The sequence below is a fragment of the Simochromis diagramma genome, unplaced genomic scaffold, assembly GCF_900408965.1.
Source record: "Simochromis diagramma unplaced genomic scaffold, fSimDia1.1 OVJJ01000816.1, whole genome shotgun sequence".
Taxonomy (NCBI): Eukaryota; Metazoa; Chordata; class Actinopteri; order Cichliformes; family Cichlidae; genus Simochromis; species Simochromis diagramma.
Window position 1 is genome coordinate 8,295,599 of NW_024386908.1, and position 19,064 is coordinate 8,314,662.

At 38.8% G+C, this 19,064-nt stretch overlaps 1 protein-coding gene across 5 annotated transcripts in view; it reads left to right on the top strand.

Moving 5' to 3' along the window:
- The first annotated feature begins 205 nt into the window (after positions 1 to 205).
- ptpn12 (protein tyrosine phosphatase non-receptor type 12) overlaps positions 206 to 19,064 on the top strand; it is a 54,973-nt gene continuing 36,114 nt past the window's right edge. For 4 of the 5 annotated variants that reach the window (XM_040035239.1, XM_040035240.1, XM_040035242.1 and 1 more), the window contains exon 1: positions 207 to 799. In XM_040035239.1, the coding sequence (XP_039891173.1) occupies positions 698 to 799 (102 nt within the window). In that variant the 5' untranslated portion in view covers positions 207 to 697. Of the gene's footprint in view, positions 800 to 19,064 lie in introns of all 5 variants that reach the window. The other variant, XM_040035238.1, reaches the window with a different exon arrangement.

Sequence of the window (19,064 nt, forward strand, 5' to 3'; positions counted from 1 at the left end):
TTTTTGGATCGTAATTTAGCTCACCAATGACGAATAGCGTCAAAACGACAGGCACAAATTCTATCCAATGAGAACACGCTATTGGGTGGAGCGACACCCAGTTTAGCCACTTGGATTTTAATTCCTGGTCAGCGTTAGTCAATCAGATATAAGTATATCCTGGAAGGGGCGGGCCTAATTGTTCCTTGGCTTTACCCAGTCCGGATGTTCCCCAGTAGCGAATAACGAGCAGCAGTGTGTGAATGTGGCAACCGAGGTAGACAGGGAGGGGTACATAAGCTGGCCAGACCTAGGCTCTTGTCTTTTTTCCTTTATTTTTCTTTTCTCGCATAGCCAAGTGTTTACAGTTCGTGCACCGCCGCGGTTGTGAAGTTGTTTACGGGGCAGAAAATCCGGCCGCTGCTGCTTTTCTCTGGGACTAACCGCTGTCGTTGTGAAAACAGTCCAGAAGAAAGAAAGAAGGAAAGGGAGAAACAACATGGGGCGATAATAAAAAAAAAAAAGGTGTTGTGTTGTGAGCGGACGATGACTCTCTGGGAGGACCCGTGAAGCTTATTTATTTTTATTTATTCCCCTCCCTTCCTTCTTCCCTCTTTCCCTGTGTCCGCTTTTGTTTTATTATTTTGTAACATTTCCCCTACCCCCCTGCCAGTTTGGGAGATTTTTTAAAGGAAAAGGCAACAAGAAGATTGAAGAAATGGACCAAGCCGGCATCCTGAGAAAGTTTATCCAGGGGGTGAAGGCCATGAGCGAGGGGAACGATGAGAGGGGAGAGGATAACTTCGGCAGCGACTTTATGGTGGGTCAAAATTAACAGGCGCCTCCACCTAGCCTCTTGTATCCTATATCTGTCTCACATGTACCCTCTTCCCTTTATAACCTCCACCTTTTCCTCCATACTGACCCTTCATATCATACCCAGCCTCCCCCCCGTCTCCTGGTTCTCTGTGTATCCCCCAGGAGGTGAGGCAGGGGTGGCCACACTGCCCTCTTCCTTTTTCCTCCCATTTCCAGGCTTTACATGGCGGCCTAGCATTGTCTCCCATGCCACAGAAATACAGCCGATTCCGGTTTCTTTGAAAATTTTTTTTAAAAAGGGCAAATGATAAAGACAAGATATATTATTGTCTCTCTAGCTCTTGGTTATTTATTTATTTATTTATTTTAATGACGTTGCTGGAGCAGCTTGTAGGTATATCTTTTATTGTGGCTATATGCTTGATTGAGACAGTGCAGTGATTCATTGTCCTCATAAGCACTAAATATCCACAAACCTAAGCTTGATTGCATGCTTTATTTCCTGTGGTTTTCCCTGTGTTCCAGTAATAAAAAAAATCCTGTCAACTATTTATAAAATGACTCAATTTTAGTAGAAGTTTTAGCAGGTATCTATTGTGGTCATTGATAAATCTGGCCACTTGCAAACTTTTATTTACATTTCCAGTTTAAGGAAAGCAAATTGCAAAGAGCTCCCCATACACTGGACCCATATATTTAAAAAGAAAAAAAAAAGACCGTTTAAACAAGGGTTGTCAAACCTAAGGCTTGGAGGCCAGGCAAAGACTCCAATCAGACCCTACTACAAAGTTTGGAAGACATGATTGAGGGTATAAATTTTGGACTTTTAACAGTATTTTCAAATGTTTTACAGCTTTATCTTTACTTCTAAAGGCACCCACATGGAGATTCAAGCTACACCAAAGATTTTAAAAATTAAATGTTTGAAAGGTTCCAGTTTTTTGTCTATTATAGAAATGTATGGTTGCTATATTTGATTATTTTTAGGTCATTTATGTGTGCAATGGATACACCTAATTGTAGCATGTAATTTTACAGGTTTTTTTCTTACAATTTAAGAGTCATGCTGACAGACTTCTTTCATTTACTACAAAAAATTATTTTTCTGTCATTCAGTTCAAACATGTAGTTAGGTCAAAGTGGGCTGTATCTGGCCCCCAATGTTAAAATGAGTTTGACATCCCTGATTTAAACTAAACCTTACAACAGCATTAGTTTTAATCTGGCAACTTTCTTACATGTGGAGAGGATCTTTTGAGATTAGAGATGCTTGCTGTTGAAGTGATTTTGATTACATATTTTGCGGTGACTGCTGACCCACAGTCATTAGTTTGCCTTCACTACATAACTGGATGTCACTGTGTTGAAAGTCTGGACTCAAAATAGGACCAAGGCTTGTGAAATGGTTTAAAATGCCACAACAGGAATGTCACTCCTATAAAAACATTTCTGTCATTGAGTCAACTTTAATTTAGATACGTTTAGAAATGTTCCGGTGGAAATTGATTTACTATCTTAATTTACAGCAAGTTTACAGTTTAACAGGTTTACTTTCCTTCATGAGCAGCCTTATCATCCAGCCTAGTTTCATGTTAATCATGTTGCAGTTTGATTATGTGGGAATTAAGCTCCTCAGCACCAGAATGGTTAACTTTTTCCCCCACACACAGACTCTCCTCACTTCCCTACTTCATGCAAGCTGCTTGCTGGAGCTTGCAACATTCTTTCTTGGCCCATTTCATAACATTTTGTCCTGGCTATAAAAATGCAACTCTTTGGCACACTTTGGATCGAGGCCTCTCTTTCTCGTTCAGATTAAGTACATAACAGTTTCTATAATAACCGAATCTGTGTCTAATTTTGTGCTCATGACTTAGCCTTCTGTCTTGTCTTTTGAGTGAGAGTTGCAGAAAACGAGGAGCTGGGAGATGTTCGGCAAAAAAAAAAAATTTTGTTCTCAGCTATGTGAGAGGCATTAAGGAAGTGCATGGTGGACGAGAGCTACGGAGCTGGAACTAGTCTGCTTTTGGCTTATTTACAGAAGATTCATTTCACCATGCATGCCCTCTTTAGATGAATTTTTACGCGGCAGACTCAGTACAGTGTCCATATGTTTGTGATTTTATTGCCTGCCCGTTTTCTCTCGCCCTTAAATTCTGTTTCTAGACTCAACTGGTTAAATGCAGGTTCTTCTTTTAGCACCACTATACTTGCCATTCATAGATTACACACGTCCACGCCTTGTCAAACTGCCTACAACAACCACACGTTGTATGGGAAGAGAACAATTTTAAAGCTTTTAAAGCGGAAAGTGTTTCTTCCTGTCAGTTTTTCCAGCAAAACACCCCACCAAGCGTTTTTAGGCTATTAAATGTGGTGTTTTTAAGAAGTTGTAGGACACTACTGACTGCTTGTCAGGCTTTAACTTTTGATTATTTGTGTGATGTCTGTGGTTTCCTTTCAAATGAACTTCATTGGCATGAAATACAATATATTTCCTGTTAGCCTTAGGCTATCGCACATGTCTCTAGACAGTCCCTTGACAATCATGCAGCTCATGTAAACTTAATCGCTGGGGCATTCAAGTGCTTCCATTAAATCAATTATCCTTTATCTCGTTAGTCATGGTAATTGGGGTTATTTTTGTACATGCAAAGTTACTGAATGAGGCTTATAAAAATTGGGCTTCAAGCTAAATTTTCTTAACAGCTGGCAGCAGCTTGTGAATGTTGAGATTCAGCTAAATTATTTAGCAAACGCACCAGCTAGCAGTCAAGAAAATTTGTCCTGATTGAGCACATGTGGCTTGTGTGCCAGTGTACAGAGCATTGTTGACGCTCACAAGCCGCAGCAAACATGTAAGTAAGTGTCTTAGCCAGTTGCTGCTAGCCTGTGGCGTTGATTTCAAGTCTTGTGTGAGGCTTTCAATTGCTGGAGTCAAGCTCGCAATACCACAAGCACATGGGGTGTGCTTCTCTATGAAGTGAGTCACCAGAACACCCTGACATAACACCCACTTTAACTGCCTATTGTTGTTTATATATAGAATGTGTTTTATTGACATAATTACAGGCTCTAGTGGGCCAAAGAGTCAGAGATTATACGTTTTCTTCAGTAGTTGTTTTGCTGTTTGATGCAGTGGGGAAACTTCAGGTTTTTCTTCCACCTGGGACGCTAATTGGAAAGTATCGTGGGGTATCTGGCCATGTTTGACCTTATTAGAAAACTTGACAGTGAGCTGTTTCAGTGGCAGTCATATAGAGGCAGATTACATGGGATGTATGTCTGCATACTTATGAAGTGGAGGATAAAGATGTACATTGAGAATTGAATGTTTGCTCCAAGGACCTACATTATTTATAGATATGACTGAGCTCTTGAAGAGCATTTTATGTCAGCTCTGAAGCGATTCACCTTCCACCTGTCATATATAAACTATTGCAATGGTGAATACCCTACTTTTGGCTTTGTATGATGTGAAAGAAGTAGCACAGAAGCTCCACCTATCTGGTGTTCAAACCATCTGTTTGCTGAGGTAGCCAATCAGAAGACTGTTGGCTTAAAGGGACAGGAGCCAGGTAATAAGCTGAGACCAAGTATAGGATAAACAAGTTTGGGGTTCTTTTGAGTCATGGAAAGCTACTCTACTAGAGCCCAAGGGGAAAAAAATATGGAGGTGGAAATGAGCATGATTGGTCCATTTTAAGGTTAAGCAATGTCATCAGTAAAAGGTAGATGCATTTTTACTGTAAACACTCTTGCTTTGTAATGGTGACTTAATCCAAAAAGTACACATGCAAAAAAGGTCAAATATGTGCAGTTATTTGGACCATCTGTGCAGATGCAACAATGGCAATTGTAATTGTTTCAGAAAAAGGGGGGTTATCAGCTGTTTCTCTCAACCCACGACTTTTCAAACCAGCTATTAGTGCTTATGTAAGAGAGTCAGATTTATTTATTTATTTACTTTTTTAATAGCCTGGTCAAACAGACACGAAGGGGAGGAATTAAGATGAACCATCGAGTTTACTTAAAAAAAGAGAAAAAATATTGAAATTCATTTATTTTTAAAGTATAGGCTTTATGTGGGCATAAATTATGATTTAAAGTTTCTCTGTGCAACTTTCTGAAAAGCCTTGTTGTTAAAGTTGACCTGTTCTCATCATTTGCAGCTCAATATTTTTTTACCCTTGGCATCTACTTAAAAAGCTTTGCATGATTCACAGCTCTAAATTAAAAAAATATATATATATGTATATATAATATATCATTACAAACCTTTTGTGCCATATAAATGACTAAATATTTTTAAAAGCCACCTGTACCAGCTCACCGGTTCTCTTCAGCTCCACCCTTTTCTACTGAGATTGGCAGTTCTTGTGAGCTCTGTTTGGGAACACAAAGTCGTTTTCCACCTGCTTCTCCTTAGTGTTACAGACCAGACCTGATCGTCAGAGTAACAGAGACTGCAGTTGCCAGCTACAATCAAAGATGGGTGAATGGGTACGTTCAGCCATGGACGCATGTCTCTGGGGAGTCCGGCGATCAGTATCGATCAGCACAATCATAAGGCAGCCTAGCTGGTTAGCGGTGACCATTCAAAATAAGAAAGCAGGGATGTAAAGTGATCATGGAGTGGCATAGTTCTCTCATACAGATTGCAAAATGTAAAATGCCACAATGAGTCTTCAGATTTCTTTGAGCAGGTATTATTATTATTGCGTAGCGTGCCTAAGTAAAGTTTCTGTGTGGGAAGCAGTACTTTGGATTTTCCCAGGAAAAAAAATTCATTTTAACTACAATGCAGAAAAGGCTTTTAAAGAGAACTGGGGAAAAATCCCTTTAACATGTCTAACTTAATTTCACAACCCATTCACACGCTGATGACATAGACTGTAAATAAAAGATTAAAATAATGTTACCAATTGGTTAGTGAAGTCCCATGACCCATGATGGTGCCTCGTGTTTTAGTCAGTATGACCCAGAACTTGAGATTAAGCCCATAAAGTCATCAGGAAAGTGCTTACAGCTTAGAGGTCAAAAAGCAAGGAAGCATGGACCACTTTCCCATAAACATCTGTAATTTTGGAAGTATTTTTGAAACCAGCAGATCTCCCTCTGCTGACTATTAAAAAGCAGTTATGCATTGCTTTCACTTTTCAGACCTACTACCATCTTCTTTATACAATCTATGTTTGGCAGCACCTATGTTACCCATCACCTTGTACCTTAAAATTAACAAATTATTGCAACGAATATGTTGCATATATGTTAAACATATGACAAAATGTTTTGGCTGCATAGGCTGGAGAAGATCACAGACCTGCTTTGGCCTTGCTTTAACTCAAGGCTTAATATCACACAATGCTAGCAAGCTGCTCATCTGTTGAACTAAAAGTGAATTGAAGAGCACCTTAATTTAATTTAATTAATTTAATATTTATTTATTTACTTATTTATTTATTTTACACCATGACCGCCCCCTTGACAAGGTCAATGTTTTAGTATTCACATTTAAAATCAGATCGCTTCTGTTTTGCTGCTATGACTTGATCCTTAGATTGTAATAATCAGTCCCTTACCTGGAAATAGCTGTGTCATAAATAATGCTGTGACTAAAGTTGCATCACTGACTCACAATCTGGCGTGGTGAAATGAGCTCAACTTCTACATGGTAAGCTCTCACTGGTTTCCTGGAGACGATTTCGTTTTTATATGTAACTTCCTGTGGGCAGAGGAAGGATCCTATTTAAAGTAGTGCCTCCACTTTACTTCCTTTTTAATCAGCCAATCAAAAATTCTAATTGAAAGTATTTTTCATTTGGGTTTAAAGGGAAAGGAAGACATTTGAATGGGCTTTGCTGTCAGTAACATTTTTTTTTATTTTTTTTTTTTCTCCAAGCGCATTTACCCATTACGTGACCTCTGTACAGACAACAGTTGCACTTTGACTACACTTGGTGAGAAAGTCTGATTATAGAATATAGAGTTTAGCTCAAGGCAGGTTGATTGACATAGAAGCTGCAGGGGTTTAGCTTGTGACCTCTGTGTTATAGGGCACTGGGCCACCATGCAGCCTGGTAAAACATTTAGTGAACAGTTCGAATCAAATGCCTCATGGGGTCGTATGCATGGATTTTTTGCAGAGCTGTCCTGAGTAACATTGCATCTCCAAATGCTGTCAGACATCAGTTGTGCAGAATTAAACCAGAGCTTCTTACACTACTGGAAGTCTGTTAGTCTCCTCTCAGTACAAGGAAAAAGTTGAAGTGTGAGTTATGGACTGTGTTGGGGTGATATTATTTCTAAATACTCTCATAAAAACACATGTACCTGTTTTGGGAACACTGGACTTAATTTTGTAGTCTAGACGGGGTTTAGAAATTGGAGTTCAGCCTCTCTCTGTGTGTGTTTTCTTTCCTGCAAGCAGATTACTCTGAAGGAGCACATCAAAGAAAGTGAAAAAGTGCAAACACACATGCTTCTCTATAGTGCTCATCAGGCCACAGACATTAAACGCTCAGCAAGGAGACGAAAAAAAGGAGATGTGACAATGCGTGTGTGTTTGGGTGGGTTTATGATTGTGTGTGGCAACAATTTCCAGTGTCACCGAGGGGGCTTTCCCTTATGTGAAGTGTGTATATGTCTGTTTGTGTGTGTTCGCATATTAAGTGTAGAATCTGAAAGCCTTTTTTGCTTATGTATAACCCCCACACACAAACACACAAATTCTTCAGCAGGTATTTGCACAGTGTGACTTCTTTTTGAGAGAGAAAGAGAAAACACTGGCCTGATAAGTTATATAAATGTTAACAACAAATGACCCATCAGTCTTAACCAAGGGGTTACCTCGGTGAAAATGGCAGAAACTCTGTTTCCTTAAGGTGCCATTCTGAGACTGGCAACACTTATTCAGTCTCCACAGACTCTCCTATTAATAAAATATCCAACTGGATCCAATATCCAAGTGGGGTGGATTTTTTTTTAAATTAATTTTTTAAAGCTAATCCACCTGGATAATTGTGTTAGGAGTATGGCTATGCTGATTGCCAGGTGTCCTGCTCAGTCTGCAAGACCTCATCCACAACTATTAGACATTAAACATTTCACTAAGTGTTTTGTTGAAGCCTTTGGAAGCATTTTTAATGGAGTATCTCATTATTATGGGTTGTTGTGTGGTACAGAACATCCAAGAAATTTGCTTTAGTTTTATTGAGTGAAATTCAGGTATTTTATTAGTCTGTTACGTAGCACTATTTAGTCGATATGCATGTCTCTCTGTTGCACCTGGGTTGTGTATGAATACACCAAGCTAACTAGTGTTAGCTGATAAATTAGCACTCCCTCCATTTTATCCATTTAAGGTAACATCTGGCTTCTAGAAAGTGATCATTGGTGATTGTGGTGGAAACACTGGCAGGTGACATCACAATGTCTATGTCCATCTTTTATGTCGTCTGTGGCCTTAACCCAAGGTTTAAGACTGGTGTCAATATTTTAAATATTTATATATACATTTTGGGGGTTATTTGCAGCTTTTATGTTTGATCAGATGATGTAGAGAAGACAGGAAATCTGGGAGAAAGCCCTGGGGGCAGACGTACAGTAAATGGCTATGGGGCCGAATCAAAGCCAGGCCTCAACTTTATGGCATGTGGGTTGCCTACTCAACCCTGTGTGATAAAATGCTTTTCTTCCTTTTTTAAAAATTTGTTGAATACCAAAATTTTTTTTTTTTCTCCTGGAAAACTTTTGGAAGTGAGGCCATTAACCAGTCTCCTTTTTGTACCAGTCTACTGCCGGTTCAATGTAGAGTCTGCTGGGCTCCATCATGTAGGTACAGATAATTTTAAATGGTCTTTCTACCATTTATAGCAGAAGAGAATGAGTGATACAACTGGTTTATCTTATCAGGTGCTACTTTCCGATGCTGTTGTTTATGACGGCTGTTTAGCAGTGGTTTCTTAAACTTGCGTAAAAGAGCTTCTTTGTTATTTGACACGTGGTCTGTTTTTTGCTTTGATTATATTGTCAGAAGGCATTTTTTTTGCCAATGTTGTCTCACCATTAACTGATAACCTGACTTGATTACCTTATAGATATGTCTACACAATCAGTACACATATTCTCTGCCAAAGCCAAGGCAATTTTCTTTTAATCCACAGAGTGCATGTACACTGTAAATCCCAAGTTTAGAGAACTCAGAAATTAAGGAAGCTGATTATTTTTTTAAGTTTTACAATCTTAATGTTAATACTGAAACAATCATTCATTACAATAAAATTTTATTTATATAGCACATTTAAAAAACCACAGGTATGCCAAAGTGCTTCACAGAATGAGTTAAGAGCAATAATAAATACAAATATAAAGCACAAAATACAAAATGCAAATAAAATATACTAACAGGCGGGTGACATAACTAACCAATAATACACCAGGCATAGTAGGCACTAGTGAAGTCCACACACAATGCTGAAGGTTAAAACATTACTCTTGCATTAGAAATACAAGTGAGTGATTACTTGGGCTTGAGCATCAGCCATGCAAATTCTCCACCAAGATCGCTAACCCAACTGTCCTGTGTCGCTTATAGTGTTACAGCTGTGCTATTTTAACTTGAATATAAATAAAATGCCACTGGAGCAACTGAGCTGTAAACATAATAATTATAGCACAGCACTGAATGACAGAACATGCATAATATTTTAAGTCCACAACTGGCTACTGCAAATCTACAACGGCACACTGGTGTTTATTTTTAATGAACAAATAGTTGAAAATATTAAATAATTAAAAGTTACAGGTACTTGGAGAGAAATGTCACAAAAATCTCAAATATTTAAGTAAACATTTAACAATATTGTAAAAAAGTAATTAACATATTTAAATTGATTTGTTTGCACTTTCTTGGTAAGAAGTTTTCAAATGGCTGCTGTAAATTAACTTTTATAAGCCTGTTTGTGCGAATGGGTCAAAGAGGGTTACACAGCAGGGGTCTGCTGCTGTTTTTGTCTGTGTGGCAATCGCCATCAGCCCGCCTTATGTTACTACAACAAGAAACAAGACTTCCCAATTTCTTGTCGTGTCACAAGCCTCCTTCGTTCTCAACCGCCCTTTTTCCGTGGCTTAACCCAAAAAAGAGCCTTTTGCCTCTAAGCTGGGTGTTTCTCAGAAGATGTAACGCAATATTTTTGCTGTGTGTGTGTGTGGATAAAAGCTAGCTTACCCACCAACAACCCAGAACATCTTAATTGATCAAGATAAGGGACCAACACAGTGAAATACTCAGGAAATGATGACCTGTGTGTGCAATGTGTGACTAACGTGAAAGGAAATGGGGACGAGTCATATCGTTCATAGCACCTCACCCACATTCGTTTACCTGCACTCACACCTATCCTGCTTCTGCCCTGCTGATGTATAGTGTGTTATGGAAGAAAATAATCCCGCATTTCATTATCGTTATTAATATCATATCCAAAATGTCATCTTAATCCACAGAATCGCACAGCAAAGTGCAGATTTGGTCAGCAGCTTGACCTTTAATATAGAGAGTGAATACAGTATCTGAGCAGGGAGCTGATTAATACGTGCACATAGGCACCAAGCACACACGAAACACACAATGAGCCCCTGTCCCAGATGATTGGGATTATGAGGTCTGTTCACATCTGCTTCCTGCTGTAAGCTTTGATCCAGGGTGGGAAATTACCAACAAGCCGATACCGGTAAATGCAAACCATTTATTCGTGCATGCGGTTGTGTTTGGACTCTACAAATGTACCTGATCTCATTGCTTTTTGGTGTGAATTATTTCAGTATCACTTTCCTTCACAATGATGTGTTTTTTCTTTTTCTTTTAATTTTTTATTATCTAATAAGCTTAAGAATTTGGTTAAATTTCAGATTACTTTTAGAGAAACAGAATAGATCAAAGGCAGAGGAGAGGTCATGCTGTGATAATTAAGTTCACTCTCACTCAGCTTCAGACCCTAATATGGTCATATATGTCAGGCACAAAACTGTGGCTGTGAGCACAAAGCCCCACCCATCTGCTGTTCAAATCTTGTTTGTGAGGGGCAGCCAATAAGAAGAAAGGATGGAGGAGCTAAAAGACCCTGTTCAGGACAGAATATGAGCTGAGGGGGCCATTAAGTGTTCATTTTGAATACACTTAACCAAGAGCTGAAAGTTGTAATTTAACCATTCTGTTCATTCTGTTTTTTCCTTTAATTACATATTTATTGAAGGTTTGTCTCCCAGGGTTGTTTTTGCCATTAAAATGTGCATGAACCAGCTAAACATCTAAACACTTGTTCAGGAAATCTTTCTACATTCAAAAGTTGTCTTTAGACTATTTAATTTTCCACTTCCTTCATTGGGTTGTTCAACTGTATTCCAGTCTCTTTTCCTTCCGCTTCTGCTTTTATTTTGTTTGGCCACTTTTGTTTTGTCTTTTGACATCACAAAGCCACTAACACGGTGACTCATTAAATTGGAGGAAGAAGTGTGAGTAGGTTTTGGTGCATGTCTGTCTACAATGATCTCTGTACTGTACATGCATGGGTGGCATTCGCGGTCCCAAAGGAAGTGGGCACTCAGGAGTAATGGTGGTTTTAAATGTGTGCTCAGTTCAGCACAGGTGCTTCCCGCAGTCCATTTCAATCATTTTAACTGCATGTACAAGTTAGAATCGCATATATGGTTACAAAATATTTACTTGAGATTCCTTTAACATTACATGATGCTTGTGCATCGTCATGATGGACCTCTGCAAAAGCACGGTATACCCCACTTATTCAGTCAGATACATTAGAACTGAAAATGAAAGTGTGACAGGAAAAAAGGAAGGCCCAATGGCTACTGAAAAAAATCATTCTGCTTTGTGTCACTAAAAGTCACTCTTGTCGCACCACTGTTTTTCATTGTGTGATTGTTTATGCACTGATTCTGTCAGTGCTCCACTGACCTATATTGGCCAGTTGCCTTCAAGTGTAAATGAGTGCACTGTGCATATGAGCGCGTATGTTGAACTTGGTTTCTCATGCTAAGTTGTTTGACGTTATCTTTGTTGAGATCTTTGACATTGAGGTCCGAACCCCTGACTCATTCCAGTGCTCAGGGTGTGGTTTGATGTTATTTCCTCTGTTAATGAGCATGATTTATAAGCTCTGTTTAACTATACAACTAATAGCAGGGACCTGACATTCTCACTTATTCTCTGAAAGCTGAGTTTTTATTACTTTGACTGCAAAACATCCACAGAAATTCAGTTACAGTGGTCCCTTGTTTATCGCAGGAGTTGCGTTCTAAAACTAACCCACGATATGTGAAATCCGCAAAGTAGCCAACTTAATTTTTTTTACAATTATTATAGATGTTTTAAGGCTGTAGAGCCCCTCACTACACACTTTATACGCTTTTCTCAGACAGGCATGAACATTTTCACACTTTTCTCTCTTGTATAATCAAACCAAAGGCACCCGCAGGTGCCTTCTGACTCTGCAAAACGGTTCATTGACATTGTTGTGTTTGTTGGGGAAAAAACTTACAAACATACAGTACAGCACTTCAGAGTCACACTGCGATCAAAGATTTATGTAAATTTGACAAGCCTAACGCATTCTGTACTGTACAGGAGACACGGAACAAGATTGATTGATAATGGTCTAAAAAAAAAATTGTGTAAACCCCCCCCGCCCCAAAAACAAACAAACACCAGAACATGTGAAATTGCACTAAAAGAATCTGCGAAACAGCAAGGCCACGAAAGGTGAACCGCGTTATAGCGAGGGACCACTGTATTTAGTTTTAAGTAGCAGCTGAATAGTTAGGTGATGTGGTTTTTGCTGCCATTCCCCATTATTAATATGGGAAATGGTGACAACTAGTATTTTGGCTTTTGAAATGTTGTTTTAATCTACTTATTTTCCTCGGTGAATTGCCTAGAGCAGGGGTCAGCAACCTTTAACACCCAAAGAGCCATTTGGACCCAGTTTCCACGCAAAAGAAAACACTGGAGCCACAAATACTTTTTGACATCTAAAATGAAGATAACACTGTATATATTGTTTGTTTTTTTTACCTTTATGCTTTGTGTGAACAACTAAGGTGTGTTGCTTATGAAATCCATGAAGTGCTACAGAGAAAATTAAATTTTATTTATGTAATTAACACATTTTGAACTCTTTAAGAAATATAACAAAAGGAAAGACACCCAGCTGAACTAAAATGATCCATGTAGCAAACAAAAACTGTTGTGAGCCGTTGCGGTACACTGGCTTCCGCGAGTGTGGCACTTATTTTGAGCGATGAAAAAATAATAGAATATAATTTTTTTTTTTTTTTTTCCAAGTTAAAAAAGAACTAACATAAGTAAAATACACTTCAGCTAAATACTTCTAATTTATTTCCCCAAACCACGCGGAGCCGCATGCGGCTCCGGAGTCGCAGGTTGCCGACCCCTGGCCTAGAGTATAAAATGTTAAAAAATACCAATAGATAGTTTCTGAGATAAAGGTGGTGGTTGAATAAGCCTATTTGAGCTTTTTAAAACAAAAGCTGTATATTGTCAATTTTAAGACGATGAAACCAGGGAATAATAGATGTTTTTGCCTTTGAAATGAAGAAATTGTTATATCTGATCAATCACACAGTTAATAATTTAATTGTTGCAGTTTTGAAATGAGCTCATCTCATAGTAGCATAACAAACAGAAATTGGTTCTGGGTCTGAAAAGTGAAACCAGCACTGAAGTCATCCTTTTAATGGTGACTCCTGTGCTTGGAAAAAGACTGCTGATTACTTGATGCGCTCGTTCACTAATTTCAAGTAATGCTGAATACAACATAATGGCCGCTGTGTAAATTATAGTCACTCAAGGAATAAGGGGGGCTGTCCAGAGTATGCTTGTTGGCTAATGACTTGTCAGTCACAAATCTTTAGACAGTGAGCTTGCAGCTCAGCCATTCATCTGGTTTGAAAACGCCAACATGGCAATGGCAAAAATGCTTATTTTGACAAGGTTTATTTAAAAAAAAAAAAAAAAAAAAAAAAAAAAAAAAATCAATACTCTTATACTAATCAATACTAACAAATTAATAAAGGATTAGACACTCATTTGTAACTGTGTCAACAGTGCCGTCTTTGCCTCCCACACTAGATGCACAACGCATAGTAGCACTGCAGATAGGCAGCCACTCCCCTCACTTCCAGCTGAAGTCGTCATTTTCAACACTAAACATCTCAATGTGAGATATTTTGAGAAGCCAGCAAAGGTCTTATCTCAACAACAGTGAAATAAACGTTAACCAGCCATTTAACAGTTAACAACAACCTGATAGCCACATTAGCCTTTTTGTTAAGTTGTCATTAAGGTAGCAGCTGTGGCTAATAATGATTGATAATGTTCATGTTGGACATGAGTAGCAAACATTATAATTACTGCTGCTTTTATATTAATGCAGTGTTAAAAGAATAATGGGCACTTCAAGTCCTTGAAACGAGGAACCAAAGCTATGTAAAGCGCGTGTTCTCAACAATATTAATAGGTCGCAGGTTGTTGCAATCCACTTGGCACTGTGTCAGTCAATATGTCCGAGGTAGACTTACTGATGCTCCGTGAGTGGTTGGTTGCAAGCTGGGTGACGCGTTAGCCAAAGTGCTAGCAGCATCCCCGGCTAACCTATACATCGCGTCAATGTGACATTTTAAGCTGGAAGTGCTTCGGTGAAAAGAAAATTCCTTCCTGCACAATGTGCATAATACTTTGTCGGTCAACTGTTCCGTCTTGTTATTTTTTTAATACTCAAATTTCCCATAGAGAGGGCCAATGTGCGTTTATCCTCCTTCAAATTGAGTTGATTGGTTCAGCTGCCCGTCACTACCAGATCAACTGCCCATTTGCGCATGTGGAAAGGTAACTCTACTTGGACAAATTGCCCGAAATGCGTTGACAGAAACATTTCAGGAATTTTGAGTCATTAACGCACCCAAGATGCGTTAATACCGTAAAAAGTTTTGTATAGAGTTAATCGTGATGACTGCTTAATCTGCGTTAACGCGTTAATTTTGACAGCACTATTATTAACATGGAAAAAAAGTTGTGGCAAAACTCACTAAGTGTTTTATATTCATTTTTTTTCATTCAAAGAAAAGCTTGAATATAAAACATCAACATGCTGTTTTATATTAGGGGTTGGCTTTTAGCTTCGGCTAAAGCCATTAGCTTAGTAATGATCTTCTTGGTAAGAAAGTCAGTGAGACGGAGACGGTATATTTTCACAAAATGTCAAGCTGTTCCTTTAATATTTCTGCGGTTGTTGCTTTGTCTTAGCCACATCTTTCTTTATAACTGAATATGACTTTGCACTTGTGCAGCCTTTTACTGATCTGGGACATTAATGCCACAGTGAAAGAAAGGCAGAGAGCACACAGATCAGGCTGATTGAATTGTCTGAGTGAGGGAAGCACAGCAACAAACTCACACAGACCCTTTTAGTCTCCATGCTGTAGCAGTGCATCTTTTCCCTGCATGCTCGCAGCGCGGGAGATGGATTTTTCTGAGAACATTGTGAGGAGTGACCTATTTTGGCGTGTGTGTATGTGTGTCTGCATGGAAGGTGACCGTCAGTGCTGCCTCTCTGCCAGTAGCGCTCAATAACCGCACTTCCTGGCCACACACATTCAAAAACCTTCTCCCCTTTGCTGTAGCAGGAAGAGCTTATTTTCTGCCAATCAGCTGAAGAAGAGTTGAAGAAACAGAATGTGCTTGCCTCTATGTATGTGTGTGAATTATTCAGTGTACCAGGGAAGTACATTGATGCTGACTTGTTCAGCCAGGAAACAGAAAGTAGGTTGGATCCACTAACAACTACATCTAAAGCACTCTTTCCGTCCCCATCATGATCTCTGTTGGCATTTTTTTTAAAAAATCATTTTCTTAATATTTATACTTCCTCAGTCTGCTTCTCATCCCAGTAACTGCCCTGGCATCTTTAACCCATTTTAGGCCAAGTCATTGTGAAGAACTGTGTCTGTGAGCACATGTGATTCAGTCACACCCTCAAGAGGGTCTGTGAAGTCAGCCCTGGGCTGCTGGGGGCACCGCCCTGCGTGTGCATGGCAGTGGAAGTCAAGCGTTCACAGGAAATTGGCCAGCTCATTCACACTGTTTAACTTCTCAGACTGATGGGAAATAAGAAAGTGATAGAAACGGACATTAACAGAAGGTAGAAACGGAGTACGGAAGGAAACTGAGCAACGGGAGACATGTGAATGCTGGGAAAACTAGAAAAATAATGAGTAGTATGGTAACAATGATAAATGTGCAAAAAAAGAAAAAAAACATTTATTGCTCTGAAGTTTATTTTATTGCACCAAAAGAACATGATAAAATGGAGGAAATTGGAGCCCTGTAGATATTGGAGCAATTCGACAGTTGTCTTCAAATAAATGCTAATGAGCTTTTGTTAGGTAAGGTTTCAAGATACATCCATTTGCAGTCAGAGCCACAACCATCCAGTGGTTTCAGTGTGGTCTTGCCTAGAAATTGTTCATATTACTCACATGTATTCTGCCTGTGGTTTTCTTTCCTGTATAAGTGGTTTGGGGGGGGATAATTTATTTTTTTTGTGGTTGGGGCCATAAGTGTGTGGACACTGACACAATTTTTGCCTCTGTACACCACCACGGTAAATTTAAAATGAAACAATAAAGATGTGATTAGAGTGCAAACTAATAACTTCGATTCAAGAGGTGCAATTACTGTTTAATTACTTTTAAATGCAGCTGAATTGCCCCATTTGCAGTGCTCTTTTCTCATGTGACTGATCTACATCATTTCTTAACAGATGTGCGTCATCCCCAGTTAGTTTAACAAACAACAATGTGGCACTTCAAGGCCAGAGGTGCTTTTCTAACTGTAAACCAAAGTACATCAGATGTTCTGTTGTTGGCTGCAAGAGGAAACACAAGTTTCCATGCATCTCGAGCTTTTGAGAAGTCTACTACTGTTATTTTTCATGGCAATCCCACTAAAGTAGATTGCTATAAAATTACTGTTAGCTTTGGCCGGAGTAATCTTGACAAACGCAACCCAGCTTGTGAACGATGATGAAGCATTGTACTGTCAAAACGTAGCCTCGCTCTCTTCTGCTTCAAACATCTGCATGTGAAGGTTTTGCTAGCTGGCACCTCTTGGTGAGTGGCGCCTAAACAATCAGAAGCCGTAAATGTCATAGTAGGTGACCAATTTTTTTTTTTTTTTAAGAAAAAGGCAGAAGCTAAAACAGAAATGTATTGAAAGCATTACGTGATTTTAAAATTTCAACTTTGTACACGAGAATGATGTGATGACTTTAAGGGTGTGAAAACCACAGGACCTGTCACAAGTTTTTCCGAGAACACAGCAGTTTCCTGTGGTGTTGGGTACCTGTGTTTTTCATTGTGCTGACATCTTTCCTGAGGGTAGAAGAGTTATAGGCAGTTGTATTTCTTGGTTTAAAATTGCCACCAGTCATTGTTGTGATCAGCTGGGATGAAATCAGTACAGTACTGCTGAAACTCTTAAGTTTGCATGAAGTTTATTTAACAGCTGATTCATTTTAAGGCATATATCAAATAGCGCTGAATCCTGGTTCTCATTTCTTTAAATGGGGTAGTAAATGGATTATTCTCTGTTGAATTTATATTTATTACTGTTACAATAAATCAAAATCGGCTTTATTTTTTTCCTGCTTAATTTCTCCCACCCAGAGGTGCTCTTTGGCAGAAACGATACAGCCACTGTCTGCTAGATAACAAACAAGACTTGAATAGAGGAGTGCACTTGAATCCCAATAGAAACAGGGATATTTACTTTTCTTCGCCCCCACCTTCTCCATTCAGAACAGACGCTAGTATGAAGCGACGGAGTACAACGGGAGCTTGTGAATAAACGTCGGGAACAACAATAAAAGAACCCATTAGCTTAGTTATCATGAGCCTCTTGAAAGCCTCGACTCTCTCCTTGTCCTTTGCTTCCCCTTTCTCCCTCCATCTTTTCCTGCTGCCTCCGCTTTCTTTTTATATTTGACCTCAGATCACTTTTTCTCCTTTATCTGAAATACGCAAGCTCTGATCTCCTTTTTTTTTTTTTTTTTTTTTTTTTTTCACTCGAATTTTCTTACACTTCACTTCTCTTGTTAGTTTGTTTTATAAACGTCACACTCTTCAATTCTTCAGACATTGAAATTATTTGTGAGAGGACACACATGCTTTGGTGTATCTGTGTTTTATGTAAGAATAATTGGAAATAAAAATTTAGGACAAGTAAAGGTAAAGCAGTATTTTATTTTTTGTTAATCTGTAATGATACTGAGTGATAAATGACAGTGAAAGAAACATGCTTAGTTTGAACGACAAAAGAAATATGTAAACAGTGCAAACACATATCTCTCACAGTAAACATAAATCATGGAGAGTTATGGCTGTTTTGAAACTTCCTAAACCGCCACATCTGTAGTTTATGTGTAAAAGAAACAAAAAGCTCAAGAGTTGTTTTGTTTTTGGTTTTTTTCAGCTAACTCCCTTTTCTGGGCTTAAATTTTTTGCACAAATTGCCTTTTGATTGAAATTGATTGAAATAATCATTTATATGATTTTTATGAGTGTCTCACATCATTGGTGGAAGAAGTTTGGCTCACGCTTTTTTACTGTGTTGTAGTTCATTGAGGTTTACAGCCATTTATTTATGCGCAGCTCTCTTAAGGTCCCACCACAGAAGTCAGGTTGAAGTCTTGACTTTAACTGGACCATTGAAACATCCTGATTCTTTTCTTCGTCAGCCGTTCTGTTGTAGATTTGTTGATGTGCTTGAGAACGTTGTCCTGTTGCATGATACAATCTTGATTAAAGCTTTAGCTTTTGAACTGGTGTTCTCAGTCTAGACTCTAGAATAGCTTACAGAGGAGTTCACGGTCGACAGTGTGACTGCGAGGTGCGCACGTCCTGTGGCTGGAAAAATAAGCCCAAATCATCTCCCCTCCACCGCCGTGCTCTATAGTTGGTATGAGTTGTTTGTGCAGATATGCTGTGTTTGGTTTTTACCAAACATGGTATGACCAAACATCTCCACTTTGGTCTGGTCTGTAAAAGGTCATTGTTCCAGGAGTCTTGTGGTTTGTTCAGATGCAACTTTGCAAACCTAAACTGTGTTGCTATGTTTCGTTTTGTTTTTATAATAAGAAGAGACTTCCCCTTTTCAACCCTTTCGAACAAGCTAT